The 18883-nt window shown below is 59.1% G+C and overlaps 2 protein-coding genes across 2 annotated transcripts; both read right to left on the bottom strand.

Moving 5' to 3' along the window:
* Window positions 1-4560: 4560 nt before the first annotated feature.
* Window positions 4561-6762, bottom strand: LOC135575683 (glutamine-rich protein 2-like). The gene is made up of 7 exons (XM_065034318.1): window positions 6688-6762; window positions 6240-6404; window positions 5965-6086; window positions 5584-5649; window positions 5334-5472; window positions 5048-5186; window positions 4561-4763 (listed from the first exon to the last, which is right to left on the bottom strand). Exons 2-7 carry the CDS (start codon window positions 6327-6329, stop codon window positions 4651-4653), a joined length of 669 nt encoding a protein of 222 aa, XP_064890390.1. The 5' UTR covers window positions 6330-6404; window positions 6688-6762; the 3' UTR covers window positions 4561-4650.
* Window positions 6763-9677: 2915 nt separating this feature from the next.
* LOC135575797 (uncharacterized) lies at window positions 9678-13881 on the bottom strand. Its single transcript, XM_065035172.1, has 2 exons — window positions 10270-13881; window positions 9678-10085 (listed from the first exon to the last, which is right to left on the bottom strand). Exons 1-2 carry the CDS (start codon window positions 10624-10626, stop codon window positions 9678-9680), a joined length of 765 nt encoding a protein of 254 aa, XP_064891244.1. The 5' UTR covers window positions 10627-13881.
* Window positions 13882-18883: the final 5002 nt, after the last annotated feature.

Consider the following 18883-nt stretch of genomic DNA (forward strand, 5'->3'; position numbering starts at 1 on the left):
GGGGACATCCCGTACCCAGCAGGGCTCGCTGCGGTGGGGAGAAAAACTGCAGCTGGGCTCAGGCCTCTCTCCTCCCTGGCTCAGCAGCTCTGGAGCTGCCGGCACCCTGGGCACCCGCGGCAGAGCCGTCCCTGGAGGATCCGCGGGCAGCTGAGCCCCCTCCATCTGCTCGGCATGGCCAGGCCATGATGGGTTTTGTCTGAGATCACGCCTGGCCCCAGCAGCAGCACACAGCCCTCTGCCCGCGGCCTCTCTGCCCTCCTCCATGCTCACCGCTGGCGGCCACCAGCCTGGCATCCCCAGGCTCCCGGGCACAGGGCAGCGCTGGGGCTGTTATCTCAGCAGTGCTGGCAGCTGTCAAAGCAACCCGGGCCAGGGTTCACCTCCAGGTTGTTGGCACAGACAGCCGGGTCCCAGCCTCACACGGCTGGACTTGGTTGGGGCTGCGAGTCTCTCAGAGCTGTGTGAAGAACCACACGTTGCCACCGGGTTGCCATCCAGGGCGAGTTGCTGCAGAAACAGCCAGTGCCACATGCGTGGTGCTGTGGGACGGATCCAGCTGGACCATGGGACTGATCCGGTTGAAAACTGCTTGTCAGAACCAGAGTGGGTTTCCTCTGCTGGCGGCGCTGCAGGTGGGGAAAAGGAGATGACCCAGTGGCCTCAGCCATCCCGTGTCCCCCCGGGCACATAGGGAAGGCTCAGGGGCTGATCCCTGCGGCGGGCGGAAGGTGACACTGTCCCTCCCCAGCCAAGCTCTGCCGGACCCCAAACGAGCACCCACACATGGCGCCAGCTGGTGTGGGGTGGGCAGGAGGCAGCCAAAGCCTCCGGGCTGTGCCAGCGCTGGGGTGGCCACCCTTGTTCTGTGGCTCTTTGTGGAGGGAGCTTCGTTAGGTCTCAAAACCTCAGTGTGGTGGGTGCAGAGGTGGCCACTGTGCCACTGTCCCAGCTAAGAGCACCCCGAGGCGGCAGGATCAGGGCACCCCACAGCGATGCTGTGACACCCTGGGGTGATGCTGGGGACATCAGGCTGGGGTACCCGCGGTGATGCTGGGGACACCGGGGCAGCCGGTGCCGCCCGCCGCCAGCGGCAGCAGCAGCTCCCGCTCCCGCTCCCTCGTCCTCCTCGTCCTTTTCCTCCTCCTCCCGTCCCTCTCCCCGCTCGCAGCCCCAGCCCGGCCGGGGGAGGAGCCGGCCGCGCACAAAACCGCCCGGCCGGCCCCTCCGGCCCCTCAGCGGCACCGGCACCGGCGGCGGGGGGTGCCCAGCGCCCGCCCGGGGCCATGAGCGCGCAGGGGCTGCGGAACCACGGGAACACCTGCTGCATGACCGCGGTGGTGCAGTGCCTCAGCGGCACCTCCCGCACCCCCCGGCACCTCCCGCACCCACCGGCACCTCCCGCACCCACCGGCATCTCCAGCACCCGCTGGCACCTCCAGCACCCGCCGGCACCTCCAGCACCCACCGGCATCTCCAGCACGCACCGGCACCTCCCGCACCCCCCGGCACCTCCCGCACCCACCGGCACCTCCCGCACCCACCGGCACCTCCAGCACCCCCCGGCACCTCCAGCACCCACCGGCACCTCCTGCACCCACCGCACCCCCTGCCCCACACATCCCACCTGCACCCCGTGCCCCCCACACTCACTGGGACCCCCTGCTGTTCCCAGCACCCCCAGCTCCCAGCACCCTCTCCTGTGCCACGTCCTCCCCATGGGCCTTGCTCTGCCCTGCCAAATGCCCCCAGCCCCGCTGTCCCTCCAGCCCCACTGCCGTCACCCACCTCCTGCCTTCAGCTGAGCTCTGACCTCCCTTGGGTGGGCGAACTCACTGTCCCGGCCGCCCTCACGGAGCCCAAGAGTGAGCGCCGTGCTGGTCTTGGTGGCGCCACCAGGGGATGGTGCCACCAGGGGATGGTGCCACCAGGGGATGGTGCCATGGGAGCCCAACCCAGTGGCTTCAGGCCCTGTGGCTGAGTGCATGTCACATCCCTGCAGGGCACAGGCCAGTGTGCTGCGGACCTGCATCCATTTTAGGGACAAGGACAGGACAGCACTTTGATCCTGGCGTGGCAGCCCCCTATGCTCAGGGACACACGCCTGTGGGGTGACATTTCCCCAGGGACTTGCTGCTGCAATTAAACTGCTGCTGCCATGAAACTTTGCAAAGCGCTCAGAGGAGCTGCTGAGGGGCTGGACCTGCCCTGGTCAGGGTTTCTGGCGCTGCTGGGGGAGCTCATTGCCTTTAATTTCCCTGTAGCAAAGTCACCAGCTCTTGCAGCACTGCGCACAGGATTTCCATGCCCTCTGCTCCCAAACACGCAGGTTCCTTGGGCACAGAGAGACAAACAAACCCGACCAAACAGAAAAAAACACCCCAAACTTGCAGCCTTTGCTTTGAATTTCCTCCCTTCAGGTGGTTTTCTGCATCTGCCATGAACTGCCACCTGATTTTAGTTTTATTTAATCTGTCTAAACAAGATGTTAAAAATCAGAAGCGAGTCCGTGGCTCATGTTGTTTGAAGGCCATCGGGGGTGGCCTTGCTCCCTCTGCTGCCAGGAGAGCGGGGCTGGGACAGGCGAGGTGGTGGCCAGAGGGGTCTTGGCTCTGGGGGGTCCCGGGGGTGCTGGAGCTCTGAGCCCTGCCCTGACGTGCTGGTTTGTGCTTTCTCTGTTGGCTCTGAGCAGCTGCTGCCAGCCCAGGCTTGGAGACAGGTCCTTGGGGAGCCCAAGCTCTGCCTTTTGGGGAGCTCCATGGGGGAGATGGGGGCAGAATGCTCTGGGGAACCCTGTCAGCAGCTGGGGACGCCCTGAGGGGCTGGGGGGAAGGAGGAGAGGGGACAAGGAGGGGGCAGCCTCGGGGAGGGGGAGCTGGCAGGGCTTTGGGTGGAGGGGCAGAGCTTGGCCGGGCAGGCAGCACCCCAGCACTGTGTGGCAGAATGCAAACCCCCCTCCCTCCTTCAGGATGGCACATCTCCCCCTTTTCTCTGCTACTTGAGGCTAACAGCTTCTTTTGTTTGGCCTGGAGCACCCTGGCTCCTGGGACATTGGGAGAGGGGAGTGCCGAGCCGCTGGGCGCCAGCGGCCAGGGTAAGGCTTCAGGGGCACCCGCAGCCAGTGTGGGGGGTGCAGAGAAGCTTCTAGAGTGCCTACAGTCAGATCTGATCAGATAAAAACGGGACGCTCGTTGAGACCCGGCCCCATTTTGTGTGGGGGTCTCTCGGAGTACGAGCTTAGCCACTGCCGCCAGGAGAGCCCCCTCCCTGGGATGGAGACTCCGCTTGCCTCGCCGCCACGGATGTAAGTAAAACTTCTCGCAAGATTACGAGTAGTATACTTATACTTTCCGTGCACATATGCACGTATAACTTTCCGCACTCCATTTGAGCGCGTATAAATTTACCCTCGCCGAATCGCGGGTGTATTTTCCTACCGTGCACATATGCACGAGTAACTTTCCGTGTGCATTTGCACGCGTACTTTATCTCTTTAAAATAATCCCGCACCGTGTTAGGCAAGTGTGTACTTCTCCGGGACTCAGGGCCAGCTCCGGCATTTTTTTGAGTGAAGCCCCATGTATGCACGCTGTGAACCGCCTGATTGGTTGTATCAGTTGCTGCCCCTCAAATAATTTTCCTCAGCTGATATCCGAACCTTTATTTAAGTCACTTTGGAGTGCTAAAACCCTGTTCCTCGCCAGTTTAATGAAAGTTGTTTTGGACTCTGTTGTCCCTTAAATGAACCTGCGAGGACTCTCCGTGACACACCGCCCTTGGGGGGCTGGTGGGAACCCCCTGGCACGTGGCTCCATCGGGGACATGTCTGGTCCACTCCCCGGTCTCAGCTGCTCCGCTTCAGTTGGAGAGTGCAGAGTGCCAGCTCTGCTGGGCTGAGCATCCCCGGTTTTGGGATGCAGGAGGTTTGCTCAGGGGCTTTCCTCCTGCCTGTGCAGGCAGGGCAGGCAGGGCTGGCAGCTCGCCTGCCCACGGGCCACACTTTTGCTTGGCTGTATGAACAGCCCTTGTCTCTTGTCGGGCCTTGGGTGGCTGGGCTGGCACCGCCGGCATCGCCTGGCTGGGGAATCTGAGCGCCCATCAACTCGAGCTGCCCGGTGCTTTCCTGCGACTGCAAAGCGCTGCGACACGGCGGCTGCGGGCACCCCGGGGCGGGGCACGAAGCTGCTGCGTCCCCCCAGTTCTGGATCCCCCGACCCAGAGCAAAGCGCTCCCCTCCTCCGGCTGCCGACAGCCAGCCCGGCTTCTTGCACAGCCCCCTGGCTCCCCCCTCACCCCGTCCCCCCAGTTAGTGCCAGGGGGTGCTTCTGAAGCCCATGGACACCTCAGCCCCACCCGGGGTGCAGGATGGGCCTCTGCTGGCTCTGCCCTGGTGCCCACTGGTTTGCTCCCCGTGATCCCTCTGGGGACCCTGGATACCACTGGATCCACCTGGGCACCCCCAAAGCGCCTTTTTAGCACTTATTTTTCTCCTGAAAAAGCAAACACAGGGGGCTTTCTGCCATCCTGCCCCAGGGACCCCCACTCAGACCACACCGGCGCTTGGTTGCCCATCGCCATTTATTGCAGCCGCTGCCGGCTCAGCGCCCGGGGCGGTGGGACCGGGGCCGGGACCCCCGTCCTGCCCGGCTGTCAGGGCGCTGATTTAATGCGGTGTGGCAGCAGCTTCGGTGCCTGGGTGAGGCGTCCGGGAGCTGAGGCTGGTTGGCGCTTCAGCACGGCTAACAGCAGCGGGGAGGCGGTGCCTGGGGGCGAGGGGCAGGGTCAGCCACAGACACCCACCAACAGGGTCCTGCCCCCACCCTGAAGCACACAGGCTGTTGTCCCCCACTGCCCAGCACCACCCCCCATGTCCCCCCAGCTCCCTCCATCTCCATCATGAGGACTGGCTGCCCCAGCAGCCAGTGCTGCCCCCAAGGCCCGGCCCAGACCCCAGACCCCCGTCCAACCCTGCCCAGCTGTGGGCACAGACCCGTCCCCCCAGACAGCGGGGTGTCCTCTGCCCCCCGGTGCCCTGACAGGGCCATACTTTTCTGGCTCCTCGAGGTCGAGGTCTCTGGGGTGGCCGTTGGTGTTGTGGGCAGCTGAGAGCCCCCCATCATGGAGAGCTGCTCGTCCTGCCGCTTCCCATCAGTGCCGTCCTGGCCCGACAGCTGCATCGCGTCCTTCTGGGAAGGCGACAGCGTGTGACCCAAACACGGGGCCCCATTCCACGTCCCCCAGCATCCCTCCCCCAGCCAGCTCTCCCCGGGGAAACTGAGGCACAGATCCCCCCGCAGGCCCAGCATCCCCCTCCCCACCTCTGCCATCCCTACCTTGTTGGGGCGGCGGGCACTGGGTTGGGACGGCCGTGGGGTGCTGGGCGGTTGGGGCTGGAAGCGCGGGGGCGTGACGGTGTGTGGGCCCACGCAGCTCCGCGGAACAGTGGGGTATCTGCACTCGCCCGTCCGCTCCCTGTGGGACAGGACATGGGGGTGCTCAGTGCCCGGCAGGTGGCACCCCATGTGTCACTCGACGCCAGGGAGGGGTCGGGGGGTGCTCCCTGTTCGGGGGGCAGTTACTCACGGTCCAGGCGCCAGCATGTTGAGGGGCCGGTCACAGGACAGGCAATGGAAACCGGGCAGCAGCTGCCTGGAGGGGGGAGAAAAGGGCTGGGGAGCTCCTGGGGGGCACAGCCCCACCTGCACTACAGCCACAAAAAGCCTCTGCACCCACCCCCCAAGACTGGTTCAGGAGGGCTCCTCCCACACGTGCCCCCTCATTGTGCCGCCTCTATCGCTGCGAAGCTGCAGCTGGCAGGAGCACAAGGCACAGCCACTTGCTCAGCATCCCCAGGGGCGCTGCCCACATGGCTCCCACGCCAGGTACCACACCGGCACGAGCCGGGACAGCCAGCAGGAACAGGGCCAGCACTGCCAAAGCCACCACTGTCCCCATCGCACTCACTTCCTAATCCCAGCGGCATTGTCACGCTCTGCCTGCAGCGCCTTCTCCTGGAGCTGCCCGCTGAGGCTCTTCCACCGCTCCTCCTGCTGCTTCCGGAACGCCCCCAGCTCCCGGCGGTCCAGCTGTGGACGGGTGACACCCTCAGCCAGCTACCCCAGGATGGGACATGGCGGTCCCCGGGGGCACAGCCGGGAGGGGGGACCCTCGCAAGGATGCTGCCTTAGGCTGCCAGGCCCCCAGGGTGCCAGTGCTGCGTGGAGGGGACGAGCCCTCACCTTGCAGTCCATCTGTCTCTGCAGCTCTTTCTGGAACTGGAGCCAGCCGTTCTCCTGGCCCGTCACCCGGCTCGTCACCTCCTCCATCATCTTGGTCAGCCGGTCCTCGCACGCCTCAAGCTGGCTGCGACTGACTTTGTCAGCCAGGGCGCCTTTGTCTGCTTTCTAGCAACGGGGAAAGGCAGGAGAGCGGTGGGGACAGGATGCAAGGACAACGGGAGAGGGGAAGTGGCTACGTGGTCCTGTTCACCCCATCACCCCCGTGGGGTTGGTCCCACCAGCCGAAGGGACTCGGGGTCACAGAGGGACCTGGCAAGGGACCTGCAGCCGGGCTGGAAATCCTCCCTCCCCCTGGCTGGTTCTGCCAGCCGGCACCCAAGGGACAAGGGGTGTTTGTCACCCTGCCAGGGACACCCTTGACTGGCACCGGGGCCCCTTGAGCCCGTACCTCATCGATTCCCAAAACCAGCAGCTCCTCCTTGTCTGCTTGCTTCTTCTCCAGCCTCCCCAGGGCCTGGGACAGAGCCTTCCAAGGCAGACAGCAGCCCGTGATGCCACGGCAGGGTCGGAGCTGCCCCCGGCCAGCCGAGCACCCCCTGCCTCCCCACCCCATCAGAAACCTCCAGGAAAGGCATGGGGAAGCTGTGCAGGGCTGCGAGCAGGGTGGCAGGGGGACAGACCCCTTGGGGTCCCAGCCTGGGCTCTGCACGCGGGTCACAGCCACCCACCTTGACGTCATTCTGCTCCTGCTGGCGATCCTGCTGGAGGTTTGCAAGGTCCGAGCTGAACTTCTCATAGCCTTTTTGGAGCTGCACGATGCTGGTCTGGAGGCACTTGAGCTGCTCGTCCTGCTGCAGGGACTAAGAGGACAAGGCGGTGCTGAGCAAGGGGGTGGCTGCCCCGCGGGGGCAGACCCAGGGTATTTTGGCTGATGGCCACGGGGCCTCAGTGCAAGCAGGACATTTGCTCCAAGGCTTTAATTCCCTTCCGTGCTGCTGACTCCGACAAGCCAATTAGGGGGGCAGCAAGGGGCTCCCCCACGTTAGAGCAAAGCAGAAATGCCTGGGGGGTCCTGGCAGCTCAAGCCCCCTACACCGCATCTCCTTACCTGTCTCCTCCACTTCGGATAATTGTCCACCTTGCCGCCCGCCTTCTGGGCCAGGGACTCCACCTGCTCCTCGAGCTTCTCGCAGCGCTGGAGGAGCTTCCCCAGCAGCACCCTGGTGTCCGGGCTGCAGAAGTGGCACCCTGCGTGCTCGTGTCCCCCGCTCTGCACCGTCGCCCTCGGCTCGTCCTGCTGCTGGCAGGGGAGGAGGAATCAGCTCTGAGCCGGGCTGGATGCCGCCCACAAGCCCAGGTGCCGTGGAGGCTCCATGGCCCCATCCAGCCAGGGGACGTGGCCGGGACCCCGCCAGGACTCCCCCCGAGCCAGCGGGGGCTGGGAGCGCTGCTCCCGGGCCTCACCTCTGCCTGCAGCTGCTGCGCTGCCTCCATCACCAAGTTATTCACGTACTTGGCCGCAAACTGCTCCAGCTCGGCCTGGGTCGGCTCCTGCTGCTTCCCCAGCTCCTTGCGCTCTGCCTTGACCTTCTGTCCCTTGGGCCTGGCCAGCGAGACGGGGGCAGGGGCAGGCTTAGCCTTCGTGGGGGTGTCCCTCGGCCCCCAAACTAGGATGCTCCCAGACCCCAGGCTCCCTCGCAGCCCTGCGGGGTAGGAAACCCTCTCCCATCCTTTTACCGCGGCTGTCGGGTCATCTGGCCGCTGCCGTCTGCTTTTCTGCCGGCTCCAGACCCCCTCGTCTTTCTGGGAGCATCCTCCACCTTGCTGATCTGGGAACGGCAGTGGGGGCGGTGAGGGCACAGCCCCCTGTGTCATTCCGGCACGGGGAGCCTTCGGCTGCCCCCTCCCTGCCCAAACTGGCATCCCCGCAGCCCCTCGGGGCCTGCTGCCGGCTCACCTTCTCCTCCTCCCCGCGGAGGGCCCTGGCCATGTCTTGTAGGAAGGACACCTGGCACCTGAGGTCGGCCAGGATGCTGATGATGCTCTCCCGGCCTAGAGGGACATGGTGCAAGGGGATGTGCTGTTGGTGAGGGGGTCTCTGAGCATGACGAGCCCCTGACCCAGGGTGACCCCACGCCAAAAAACCCCCGCCAGTCCTCCCGTGCTCTCACCTCCCTTCGGGAAGAGCCGGCGCAAGTTCTCAAGATCCGCATGTTCTGCTTTGGTAGATTTAAGCTGCTCCACCTGCTCCTTCAGACCAGTGCAGAGGTGGCCGAGCTGCCCAACCTGGGAGAGAACCTCCCGCATCTCCGACTCGTAGCTGGAGGTGCTGGTGGAGCCCCAGGGCTTGGCCGGCTCTTGGGCATCGCCTGGGATGGTGGCTTGGGAGCTGGAGGACCCAGGCTGCACCCCAGGGGTGGTGGTGTGGGTCCCAGGGGATCCTGGCTGCATCCCTGAGGTGCTGGCCTGGGTACCCCGTGATCCTGCCTGCATCCCCGGGGTGGTGGCGCCGGCACCAATAGACCTCGTGTGATCAGAGGGAGCGCCTGACAACTTCACAGGGGTCGCTGGTTCCCCCTGTGTCCCTGCTTGCATCCCCAGGGAGCCAGACCCTGCAGTCCCCTTGCCGGTCTCCATCCCAGGCCGTGTCCCACGTCCCTTCGGCCCCAGTGCTGAGCTCCTCCTGGACTGGCTGTCCACGGCCACCTGGGTGGGCTCAGCAGGGGCAGACTGGCCCCCACTGCCCTCCTGGGAAGAAGAGGCAAAGGGCAGCAGGTTTACTGGCAGCTGGGCAGCCGTGAGGACAGACCCCAGAACCCCCCGCCATGTCCCCAGTCCCTGTCCCCAAACCACCATCTCGCGGGGCCAAACTCGTGTTGAACATGAGAGCACAAATGCAAAGGGATCACGGAGTCAGCCCAGCCATGGAGCTGGGGGGATGGGACATCCAGGGATGGGACCCCCAGCATCACTGCCCAGCACCCCACCCCACAGGCTGTGCCCCGAGGCAGGAGGGCTGGTGTCCCCGAGGGAGCGGGGGACGCAGCCGCCTCCTGTCCCTGCGCAGCCCGGCAGCGTCCTGGGGCTTCCCCTGGAGCTGGGTGAGGAGAGGGACACCCGTTCAGATGTGGGAGCGGGATTTAAAGAGTATCCCCAAATGAACTGGGGCAGGAGACAGAGGGACGCTGGGCAGGGCTGTGCCTGGGGGCCGCGGCTGAATTGCACGGGTAGAGCTTTGTCTCCCCACCTTCCCCTCCCATGGATCTGTTTTGAGGGCTCTCTAGTTCAAAAGTGCCTTAGCAACTCTTGGGACACCCTTCCCACTCTTCCCTCCTGCTGCCCTTCACGCTGGTGACACCGATGGCCGTGGGGCACGGGCACAGTGTGACAGGGCAGCAGGAGCGGGGAGGGACGAGGGCCCAGCTCCCTCCCGGGGCATCAGGGGATGCTCACCAGGCCAAGTGTCTCCTGGATCTCCTGGATGTCTTCTGCCAGGCCAGAATGCGCCTCCTGCAGGGCATGCATGTCCTCTGCCAGGCCGACATGTGCCTGCTTCATCTCCTGGATGTCCTCTGTCAGGGCAGAATGCACCTTCTGCATGGCCTCCTGCATCTCCCTCATGTCCTTTTCCATGCCAGAATGACCCTCCTGCATCGCTTGTTGCATGGCCCGCATGTCCTGTTCCATTCCAGAATGCGCCTCCTGCATCGCCTCCTTCATCTCCCGCATGTCCTCTGCCATGCCAGAGTGCGCCTTCTGCATGGCCCGCATGTCCTCTGCCAGGCCGCACTGCGCCTCCTTAAACTTGTTGATCTCCTCCCACAGGTGCTGGAGCGAAGCCCTTTTCTGGGAGAGCGGGTGGGGGGTGAGCCCAGGGGAGGGTCCCTGGGGACCTGGGCCCCGCTGTGCTCTGCTGCGGGAGCTCGGGCTTAACCCAGCCCTTGGGCTGAGGGCGGCACGACGGCAGCGCGGAGCCCAGAGGAGGGGGCGTCTCGTGGGGGAGCACCCAGGGACCAGCAAGAGCATCTACCTTGGAGACGGCTCTCTCCTCCTCCTTGGTTGTTGTTGGCATCAGCTCCTTGGCCATGGAGGAGACCTCGGAGTTGCTCCCGGTCCCCTCCAGCTGCTCCTCTGGTTTCCAGAGCTGCTGCCCTGTGCCCAGGGCTCCGTCCTCCTCCTTCTCCTGGCCAGGCTGGTCCTTGCTGTCCTGGTCCTTTGCCAGGCCGGGGGCCGGGCTCTGCCCTGGCTCCAGGACAGACAGCTGCAGCTGGCCCAGCTGCCCGATGATGGCCTCGAGCAACTTGTGAAGCGCCACGAAGTCAACAACCCCCAAATTGGGTGTCCCGATGGCGGCCTTCAGCATCTCCAGCAGACCGAGTGTGGCCATCGCTGCTGCTCTGCCGGAAAACACGGAGCCTGATGTGGGAAGACGGGAGCTTTTCTGTCCAGAGGTGATCTTGGAGGGATGGGCAGCCAGCAGCCTTTCTCCTGCTCCTTCTTGCCACAGAAAGCGATCAGTCACCAAAACAGATCCAAGTGCCGAAAGCAATCCAAGTGATGAAAGCGATCCAGTCACCAAAGCGATCCAAGTGCCGAAAGTGATCAAACCACCAAAAGCGGTTCAACCACCAAAAGCGATCAAACCACCAAAAGTGATCCCACCACCAGAAGTGATGCAACCACCAAAAGCGATCAAACCACCAAAAGTGATACAACCACCAGTAGTGATCCCACCACCAAAAGCGATCCAACTGCCAAAATGAGTCCACCACCACAGTGATCCCACCACGGCAAGTGATCCCACCACGGCCAAGGACCAAATGGGCGAGGGGCACAGGTGACAGGGGACAATATAGTGTCTCTGTTGCCCGGCAACAGCCGCCCCAGGAGCCAGTGGGCGCCGCCCTGGTCCTTTGTGATGAAGTCACCCACGGGATGGGAGATGCTGAGGCTCCCTCCTGCCTTTCCCACTTTAACACCCACAATGCAGCTGGTGACACCTCAAATGTTGTGGCAGGTCACTGCAGCCCGTGCCCAGATTCAAAAGACAATCGCACAGGTCATGGGGAATGAAATCTCCTTTCCCTGAATTAAATACCCTCAGTTTTAATGGCAGAGAGAATGGCTTTATCCGTGTTGTGCACTAAATCAAACTCTCCCGACGTTTCACCCTTTCCTTTCCCCATGGCACAGTTGGCCTCGGAGGCGATTCCCCTTGGTGGCAGATGTGCAGCGACTGGCTCACGAGTGCACCAGCACTGGGAACCTGGGCTGAAAACAAGGTCAAAGTGCCTGGTTTAGGATGCCTTTCCCTGCGGTTCATCAAGCAGAAGGATGTCTTTTGAGAGGGAGCTGTTCTGAAGGGATTTCTTCTGCCTCTCTTGACCGTTGGCACGAGCCAGCGGCTGCTGACCAGGAAATGTGCTCATCGCTTGCTCCCTCATGAACACTGTCCTGGCCTTTGCAGCTAGAACGACATAAACCAGAGGATGTTTCCTGTCACCTCTGCAAGAAGGTGGTTCAAATGCAAAGGCTGATCTTGCCTGTAAGCAGCACGAACTGCTCTAGAGACAGCTCTTTGCTGGGGATGGAGCTGTGAGAGAGGTTCTCCAGCTGGCACGGCTGCCTCCCTTTTGAAACACGGGCCATCTTTTGCTGGCATTGCCGTCCCTCAGCCTGATGGCTCTGACATCTCCTCTGATGCTTCAGAAACGGTGCTGCTATCTGCACAGCCATTGCAAGATCCTTTTGCACTGGGAACTGAAGCTGCTCCATAGCTGAAAGGGAGACCCCAACACAGAAAGCAGGGCTGCCATGATTCCTCTGAGAGTGAACCCCACATCCCAAAGAAAGCCGGTCCTTGGAGATGGCCAAGTTTGGAGCAGCGCTGTCACACGTGAGCTGCGAGTCACACAAGGAAGAGTTCCAGAGGACGGAGCGTGTCCCCAGATGGCTTTTGCCAGCGCTGACTGAGGAAGAGGCATCCTGTCCAGGGACCTCTGCAGAGACATCTCCAGGCAGAGCAAGACACTGGGGGGCAACAGCCCCCCTCAAACCCCAGTTTTGCACCCCAAGTGGCCGCACGGCAATGGGCAAGCCTTCATCCCGGGCCAGAGATGCTGGCTCCAGAAGTCATGGCTTGCTCCCGGGAGGGTCTTTTTGTGTCAGAACCTCCTGTGTTTCGCCACGCATTTTTCACGGTCAATGACTTTCATTTCTTTTCCCTCTACGCTCTCCTCCGGTTTTGCCGTGGAGAGCAGATGCCAACAGTCTATTCCAGCCTTACGGGATCTTGCAGACTTCTCCTTTGCTGTCTGTGGTGCTGGTGATTGCCTTCTGCTGCCCCTGGTTCATGTTGAAGACTAATTCCTGGCAGACGTGGTTGGTGCTGCTGAGCAACACTCTTGGCTTTGTGCTAGTGCTCAGTAGGACACCGACAAGAAAGCAGGTGTCAAAAACCTCTCGGTTCTTGTGTTGAATGGTGTAGTGTATCCAGGAGTCTATTCCAGCAACCTTAATTGCGGTTAATGTGGTTAAGAGTACTTGATAGGGTCCGTCCCAACGTTCTTTTAAAGTTTCTTTATTCCAAGTTCTTATATGCACCGTGTCTCCATGCTCTGTATCATGTACCGGATTCTCAAGTGCTAGTGGGCGATTCCACACTAGTGCGGATCTGAGTTGATTCAGTGTCCTGCCGAGAGGCAACACATAATTGTAGAAGTCCTGATTACCTTTTACATGTACACTTGGATCTGGATCCGGTGCTTCATATGGCTTGCCATACAGAATTTCGTATGGACTTACTGACATTCCACTCCTAGGTTTAATTCTAATACACAACACCACTATTGGCAAGGCCTGAGCCCATTGAATTTTTGCTTCCTGACAAATCTTGCTAAGTTGCCTTTTTAGGATCTATAGGCATGCCTGAGATTTGCATGCCTTGGACTACTGGATGTATTAACGGAATAAAGCACAGGATCATACACGGCACAAACAGTAAACCCAGAAATGCACATGCTATCACGAACCCTGTTTTCTTCCACCAGGCTACCATTTCGAGACCAATATCCATTAGGTGGGCCTGGGTACCAAGTGGGAGCAATAGAGGTATTTGATGAATTTACCCGCGACACTAGCTTACAAGAGGTTCGTCCAATGTATCAGTCATTTGAGACCCCCCACATATCCAGCATGAGGTGACATTTAATTCCTGGGCTATTTTCCATAAGATCTATAAACAGGTTTTTCCCTACTGTGGGTAATTGTAATCCCTTGTCTTTTTGCCTTATTTCTTCTTACCAATCTTTGCTTTTCTGTAGTGGCAGAGCCCCCCCGCCCCGGGGGGATGGGGCTGTCGCCAGCCTGGCTGAGAGGTGAAGCCAGAGACAGAAGAAACTAAAGGAGCGTTGTTGTAAGGCGCGTGGACAGGGCAGCTTTGCTATAAAGCCAGCCCGCTCCGGCAATAAAGCGAACCCTGTGAACATCACATTGCTGTGTCAGGTTCCGTGTCTCGCGTGGAAAGAGCAACATTTTGGTGACCCCGACGTGATACTTCGTATCGAAGCAAGATCGTTGGGACGTGAAGACGCCAGGAAAGGCACCTGGAGGGCGAAGTTAGCCCTGCGCTTGAAGAATAGCGGAAAGCAGGCCTACGGAGAAGCAGGTAGCGTGGGAAACACGGCATCCGCGGAAGAAAAAATCATAATGCAGAGTATTCTGCAGCTGAATGCACGAACAGGAAGGTATTTTGAAACAGACGCGTTAAAGCGCCTGCTGCGATTCGCCCAGCGGAAGGCGTGTGTCCCCTTCGACGGACGGATTTTTTTCTCCCGGTACACGGGAGGACACAGGGACCGAACTGTGGGATGCGGTCACAAGGGGCAGCCGCGAGGCTTGCGACCTCGCCGGGCCGTGGCGGGAGGTCAGGCGGCTGATGCAGGAGGTCTCAGCGGAGCCGGAGCTGTGCGCCGTCCCCCCGGAGCCGCCCGCCGCGAGCTGCCCCCCCTCCGAGGACTCTGAACAATCGATACCGCTGGTATGTCCCGTGTCAGATTTGGATTTCTGGGGCGGAGAGCAAATTATACCCTCTGCGCCCTTTGAGCCATCGCCTGCCTCCGACGAGCATCGGCAGCAACCAGCAAGGTTCAACGAGCCCGGACAGGTTAATCCAGCTGAAGTGCCGTTGCCGGAGGACCCGGTGGAGCACGAGAACGCAGCACCGCAGAATCGCCCTGGCTTCCAGGAGGAGAGTGTGGGAAACTACAGCGGGTCTGTGGAATACTTGTCAGAAAATATGGGAGTAGAGATCAGCCTTGAAGATATTAAGATTTACCCTTGAGAAGGATGGGAGTAAAGGAGTATCCGGAGATATGGAGTTGTACCCGTGAGAAAGGAGAGATGTACCCGTGAGAGAGAAGGGGATAGAAGAATAACATGGATGATAGCAAAATTAACCAGTGAGATGTTAGTGCTGTAACTTGTAACCAATAGTGAAAAGACACATGAACTGGTAGAATTGTATAAAAATGCACTTATAGCAATAAATAGCATCCAGTACTTTCATCTTGAAAGAACTTGGTCCATGTCGCTTGTCCGTCTCAACCGCGACAGGAGAGCCACGTGCAGAGCCCGAAGGACTTACTGAGACGGCAGGAGAGCCAGATGCAAGAAGTTCTAGACGCCGTGAGGCGACTAGATGGCGGTAACAGTAAAACTTCGTGGTTAAGAGCATATCAAAAGGCGTCAGATGCGATGAAGGACGGGCTGGAGGCAACTGGCAGGGGATGTGAAAAACGGGGAAAACAGGAAAGGGAGGGGGCGGAATTAGACCTCACTCCTGAGGAGCTCCGTATTAAAAGGGAGCGAACACAAAAATGGGCTAGACAATGTGTTGAAGGTGGGATGTGGTCCGTAAGAGGAGCAGATGAATATTTGAGATCGTGGTATGGAAAAGGGCTGGAGACTGGGTTAGATGGGTTTGCAAATATGCGTCGACTTACTGATCCACAGGGAAGCACAAGGGAATTGTATAGCAGTGATAGTAATGATAATCCAAGGGTTTTGCAGCAAACGCAAGGGCTTGCTCTGGCAGCAGTGAGTTACCCAATATAGGTAACCCTGTGCCACCCTATTCTACAATAAAGCAGGATCCTGGGGAACCATATATGAAGTTTGTGGACCGTTTAAAAGAAGCTATAGATGCTTCTCCTAACCTGATTCCAGAGGCAAAAGCTGCTGTGGGGAAAGATTTGGCCATGATGAATGCAAACACCCAATGCCAACAGATATTAGCCGCTTTGGGAAAAACTGCTTCTCTAGCAGAGATGGTGGAAGCTTGCACACGGGTACCGATCACGCAACAGGAGGTAGAAAAGGCAAAACTACATGCTCAAGCCCACGCTGCGGCCTTGGCTGCAGCACTTAAGCCTGCGATGAAAGGCCGAAGCCCTTCTGTCCTGGTTTTGTTAAAAACCAGTTTCTCTTTTAGTGATTTTGCCTGTCAGCTAAAGCTTCATATTAACTGCATTTTCCTGGAGAACCAGACACATGTTTTGGTAAAACTAGCAATGGAATGCTTATTGATAAGCACGGATGGACATCTCGCAGTGCATTGCTAATGCATTTTTCTCTGTTCCTGTAGCAGCAGAGTGCAGGCCGCAGTTCGCTTTCACCTGGGGGGGCATCCAGTACATGTGGAATCGCTTGCCCCAGGGGTGGAAACGCAGTCCTACCATCTGCCATGGGCTGATCCAGACCACCCTGGAGCAAGGTAAAGCTCCAGAACACTTGCAATATATTGATGACATCACCGTATGGGGTGACACGGCGAAAGAAGTCTTTGAGAAAGGTGAGAGAATAATTCACAGCGAAAGAAGTCTTTGAGAAAGGTGAGAGAATAATTCAGATTCTTTTGGATGCTGGTTTTGCCATAAAACGAAGCAAGGTCAAGGGACCTGCCCGAGAGATCCAGTTTTAGGAATAAAATGGCAAGACGGCCATCGTCAGATCCCAATGGATGTGATCAACAAAATTGCAGCAATGTCTCCACCTACTAATAAAAAGGAGACACAGACTTTCTTGGGCGTTGTAGGTTTTTGGAGAATGCATATTCCTGACTACAGCCAGATTGTGAGCCCTCTCTATCGAGTGACTCGTAAAAAGAACCAGTTTGAGTGGGGCCCTGAACAGCGACAAGCCTTTGAACAAATTAAGCGTGAGATAACTCATGCGGTGGCCCTTGGACCAGTTCGGACTGGACTAGATGTTAAAAATGTGCTCTACACCGCAGCCGGAGATAATGGACTTACCTGGAGCCTCTGGCAGAAAGCACCAGGAGAAACCCGAGGTCGACCCTTAGGTTTTTGGAGTCGAGGATACAAAGGATCTGAGGCCAACTATACTCCAACTGAAAAAGAGATACTAGCAGCATGCGAAGGAGTTCGAGCTGCTTCAGAAGTGATCGGTACTGAAGCACAGCTCCTCCTGGCACCTCGACTGCCGGTGCTGAGTTGGATGTTCAAAGGGACGGTTCCCTCTCCACATCATGCAACCGAAGTTACGTGGAGTAAATGGATTGCATTGATCACGCAACGAGCTCGAATTGGAAATCCCAATCGCCCAGGGAGCTTAGAAGTGATTACAGACCGGCCAGAAAGCAAAGACTTTGGGATGTCTCCAGATGAGGACGAGGTAACACGTGCTGAAGAAGCACCACCGTATAATACTCTGATAAGAGTATAATAGACTGATAAGCAGTATGCACTGTTCACAGATGGATCCTGTCGTCTTGTAGGAAAACATCGAAGGTGGAAAGCTGCTGTGTGGAGTCCCACACGACAAGTTACAGAAGCCACTGAAGAACAAGGTGAATCTAGTCAATTTGCAGAAGTGAAAGCCATCCTGCTGGCTTTGGGCATTGCTGATCGAGAGAAGTGGCCAATACTTTATCTCTATACTGACTCATGGATGGTGGCAAATGCCTTGTGGGGGTGGCTACAGCAATGGAAGAAAAGCAACTGGCAGCGCAGAGGTAAACCCATTTGGGCTGCCACACTGTGGCAAGACATTGCTGCTCGGCTAGAGAGCCTGCCTGTGAAAGTTCGGCACGTAGATGCTCATGTGCCTAAAAGTCGAGCCACCGAGGAACATCTAAACCACCAACTAGCAGATCAAGCTGCTAAGATTAAAGTAGCTGAGGTGGACTTGGACTGGCAACATAAAGGTGAACTTTTCCTAGCCCAATGGGCTCATGATGCTTCAGGGCATCAAGGTAGAGATGCAACATATAAATGGGCTCGCGATCGAGGGGTGGATTTAACTATGGACACTATTTCACAGGTTATTCATGAATTCACTGTCGCATTTTAGACTATTTCCCTTTCATGTGTCCATCAGGTCTTGCTTTCTACCAACCTCCTTCCAACAAATGCTGGTTTCTGATCTCTCAGTCTGGCTCCTGCATCTTTCACTGTCCGGCTCCCCTTGCTTTTTCTTTAGGCTTTTCCTGCTTTCATTGTCAAGCTGCTTTGGATTTCTGGTTCCACTCAGTCCAGCACTAAGCCCCGCTCAGGTTCCCTCTCTCGCTCCCACCAGCGCTGTTTTGGCTCGGGTGGGATGCTGCCGGGCTCCAGTGTCCCGCCAAAACCAGCTGGAGAGAAACAACAGGCACTGCTATTTTCAGTGAGCCAGAGCTTTCTAGATTGGGTAAACCTCATTCTTCCCACGGTGTGTGAAGCACAACCTGCCTTTGTCAAATAATTCAGAGAGAAAAAATGCCTCTATCCTGATGCAAATGCTGCGGGGGATGCCAGTGTCCATCCCCTGCTGCAGGGGCTGCAGCAGCACGGTGCTGTCAGCAGAGCCTGGAGCTGCCGGCAGAGCCAGGAGATCTTGGCACGTTGATTTATGGATGGTGACATTAGCACGGGAGAAGGGAACCTAATGTTAAAGACACTTTTCCAAGAGGAGCATTTTATGTATTGGCTTTGTAAGGATGGACTTCCCAGCTGTCCGCTCAGGAGGCTGCTGAGAAATGAGCTTTAACTGTGGGTGCAGAGCCAGTTTGAGAGTGAAACCTCTGAGTTGGAGAGGTTTGTGGCCAGAGTTTCAGCTCAGCTTTGACGCTGTTGCCCGACTGCCCGAGCCAGCGAGTCCCTCCCGCGGTGCCGGCAGCGTCCAGCCAGCCCGGCGCAGTGCAGGGGGTTCTCTGGGGCCAGATCCTGCACAGAGTCACCGCGTCACATCCCACCATCCTGCCCAGCCCGAGTGCTGCTGAGCCCAGGAGCTGCTCCCCAAGGTCCGAAGACTCTCCCAGCAGGCAGGGCTGCTTCCCACCTTCATTCCATCTCACTGGAGGGAGAGAAAAGTCCAAGAGCCCAGGCTGAATGGCTCCCAGAAGGGGGCTGCTCCCCCGGGAGGCCTGGCAGGGGGGCAAGGGGTGTCTCCCACCAGCACCAGGCTCTCAGGGGACATCCCGTACCCAGCAGGGCTCGCTGCGGTGGGGAGAAAAACTGCAGCTGGGCTCAGGCCTCTCTCCTCCCTGGCTCAGCAGCTCTGGAGCTGCCGGCACCCTGGGCACCCGCGGCAGAGCCGTCCCTGGAGGATCCGCGGGCAGCTGAGCCCCCTCCATCTGCTCGGCATGG

Source organism: Columba livia, chromosome 18 (genome assembly GCF_036013475.1).
Source record: "Columba livia isolate bColLiv1 breed racing homer chromosome 18, bColLiv1.pat.W.v2, whole genome shotgun sequence".
NCBI classification, from domain to species: domain Eukaryota; kingdom Metazoa; phylum Chordata; class Aves; order Columbiformes; family Columbidae; genus Columba; species Columba livia.

What these genes read in the sequence shown, in the direction of transcription:
- LOC135575683 (XM_065034318.1), bottom strand. Translation starts at nt 6,329, where the DNA reads ATGATGGAGGAGGTGACGAGCCGGGTGACGGGCCAGGAGAACGGCTGG. An exon ending in AGAGACAGATGGACTGCAAG is followed by an intron (nt 6,087 to 6,239) that starts GTGAGGGCTCGT and finishes ACCCGTCCACAG; the next exon opens with CTGGACCGCCGGGAGCTGGG. An exon ending in AATGCCGCTGGGATTAGGAA is followed by an intron (nt 5,650 to 5,964) that starts GTGAGTGCGATG and finishes TCCCCCCTCCAG; the next exon opens with GCAGCTGCTGCCCGGTTTCC.
- LOC135575797 (XM_065035172.1), bottom strand. Translation starts at nt 10,626, where the DNA reads ATGGCCACACTCGGTCTGCTGGAGATGCTGAAGGCCGCCATCGGGACA. An exon ending in AGGAGAGAGCCGTCTCCAAG is followed by an intron (nt 10,086 to 10,269) that starts GTAGATGCTCTT and finishes CCGCTCTCCCAG; the next exon opens with AAAAGGGCTTCGCTCCAGCA.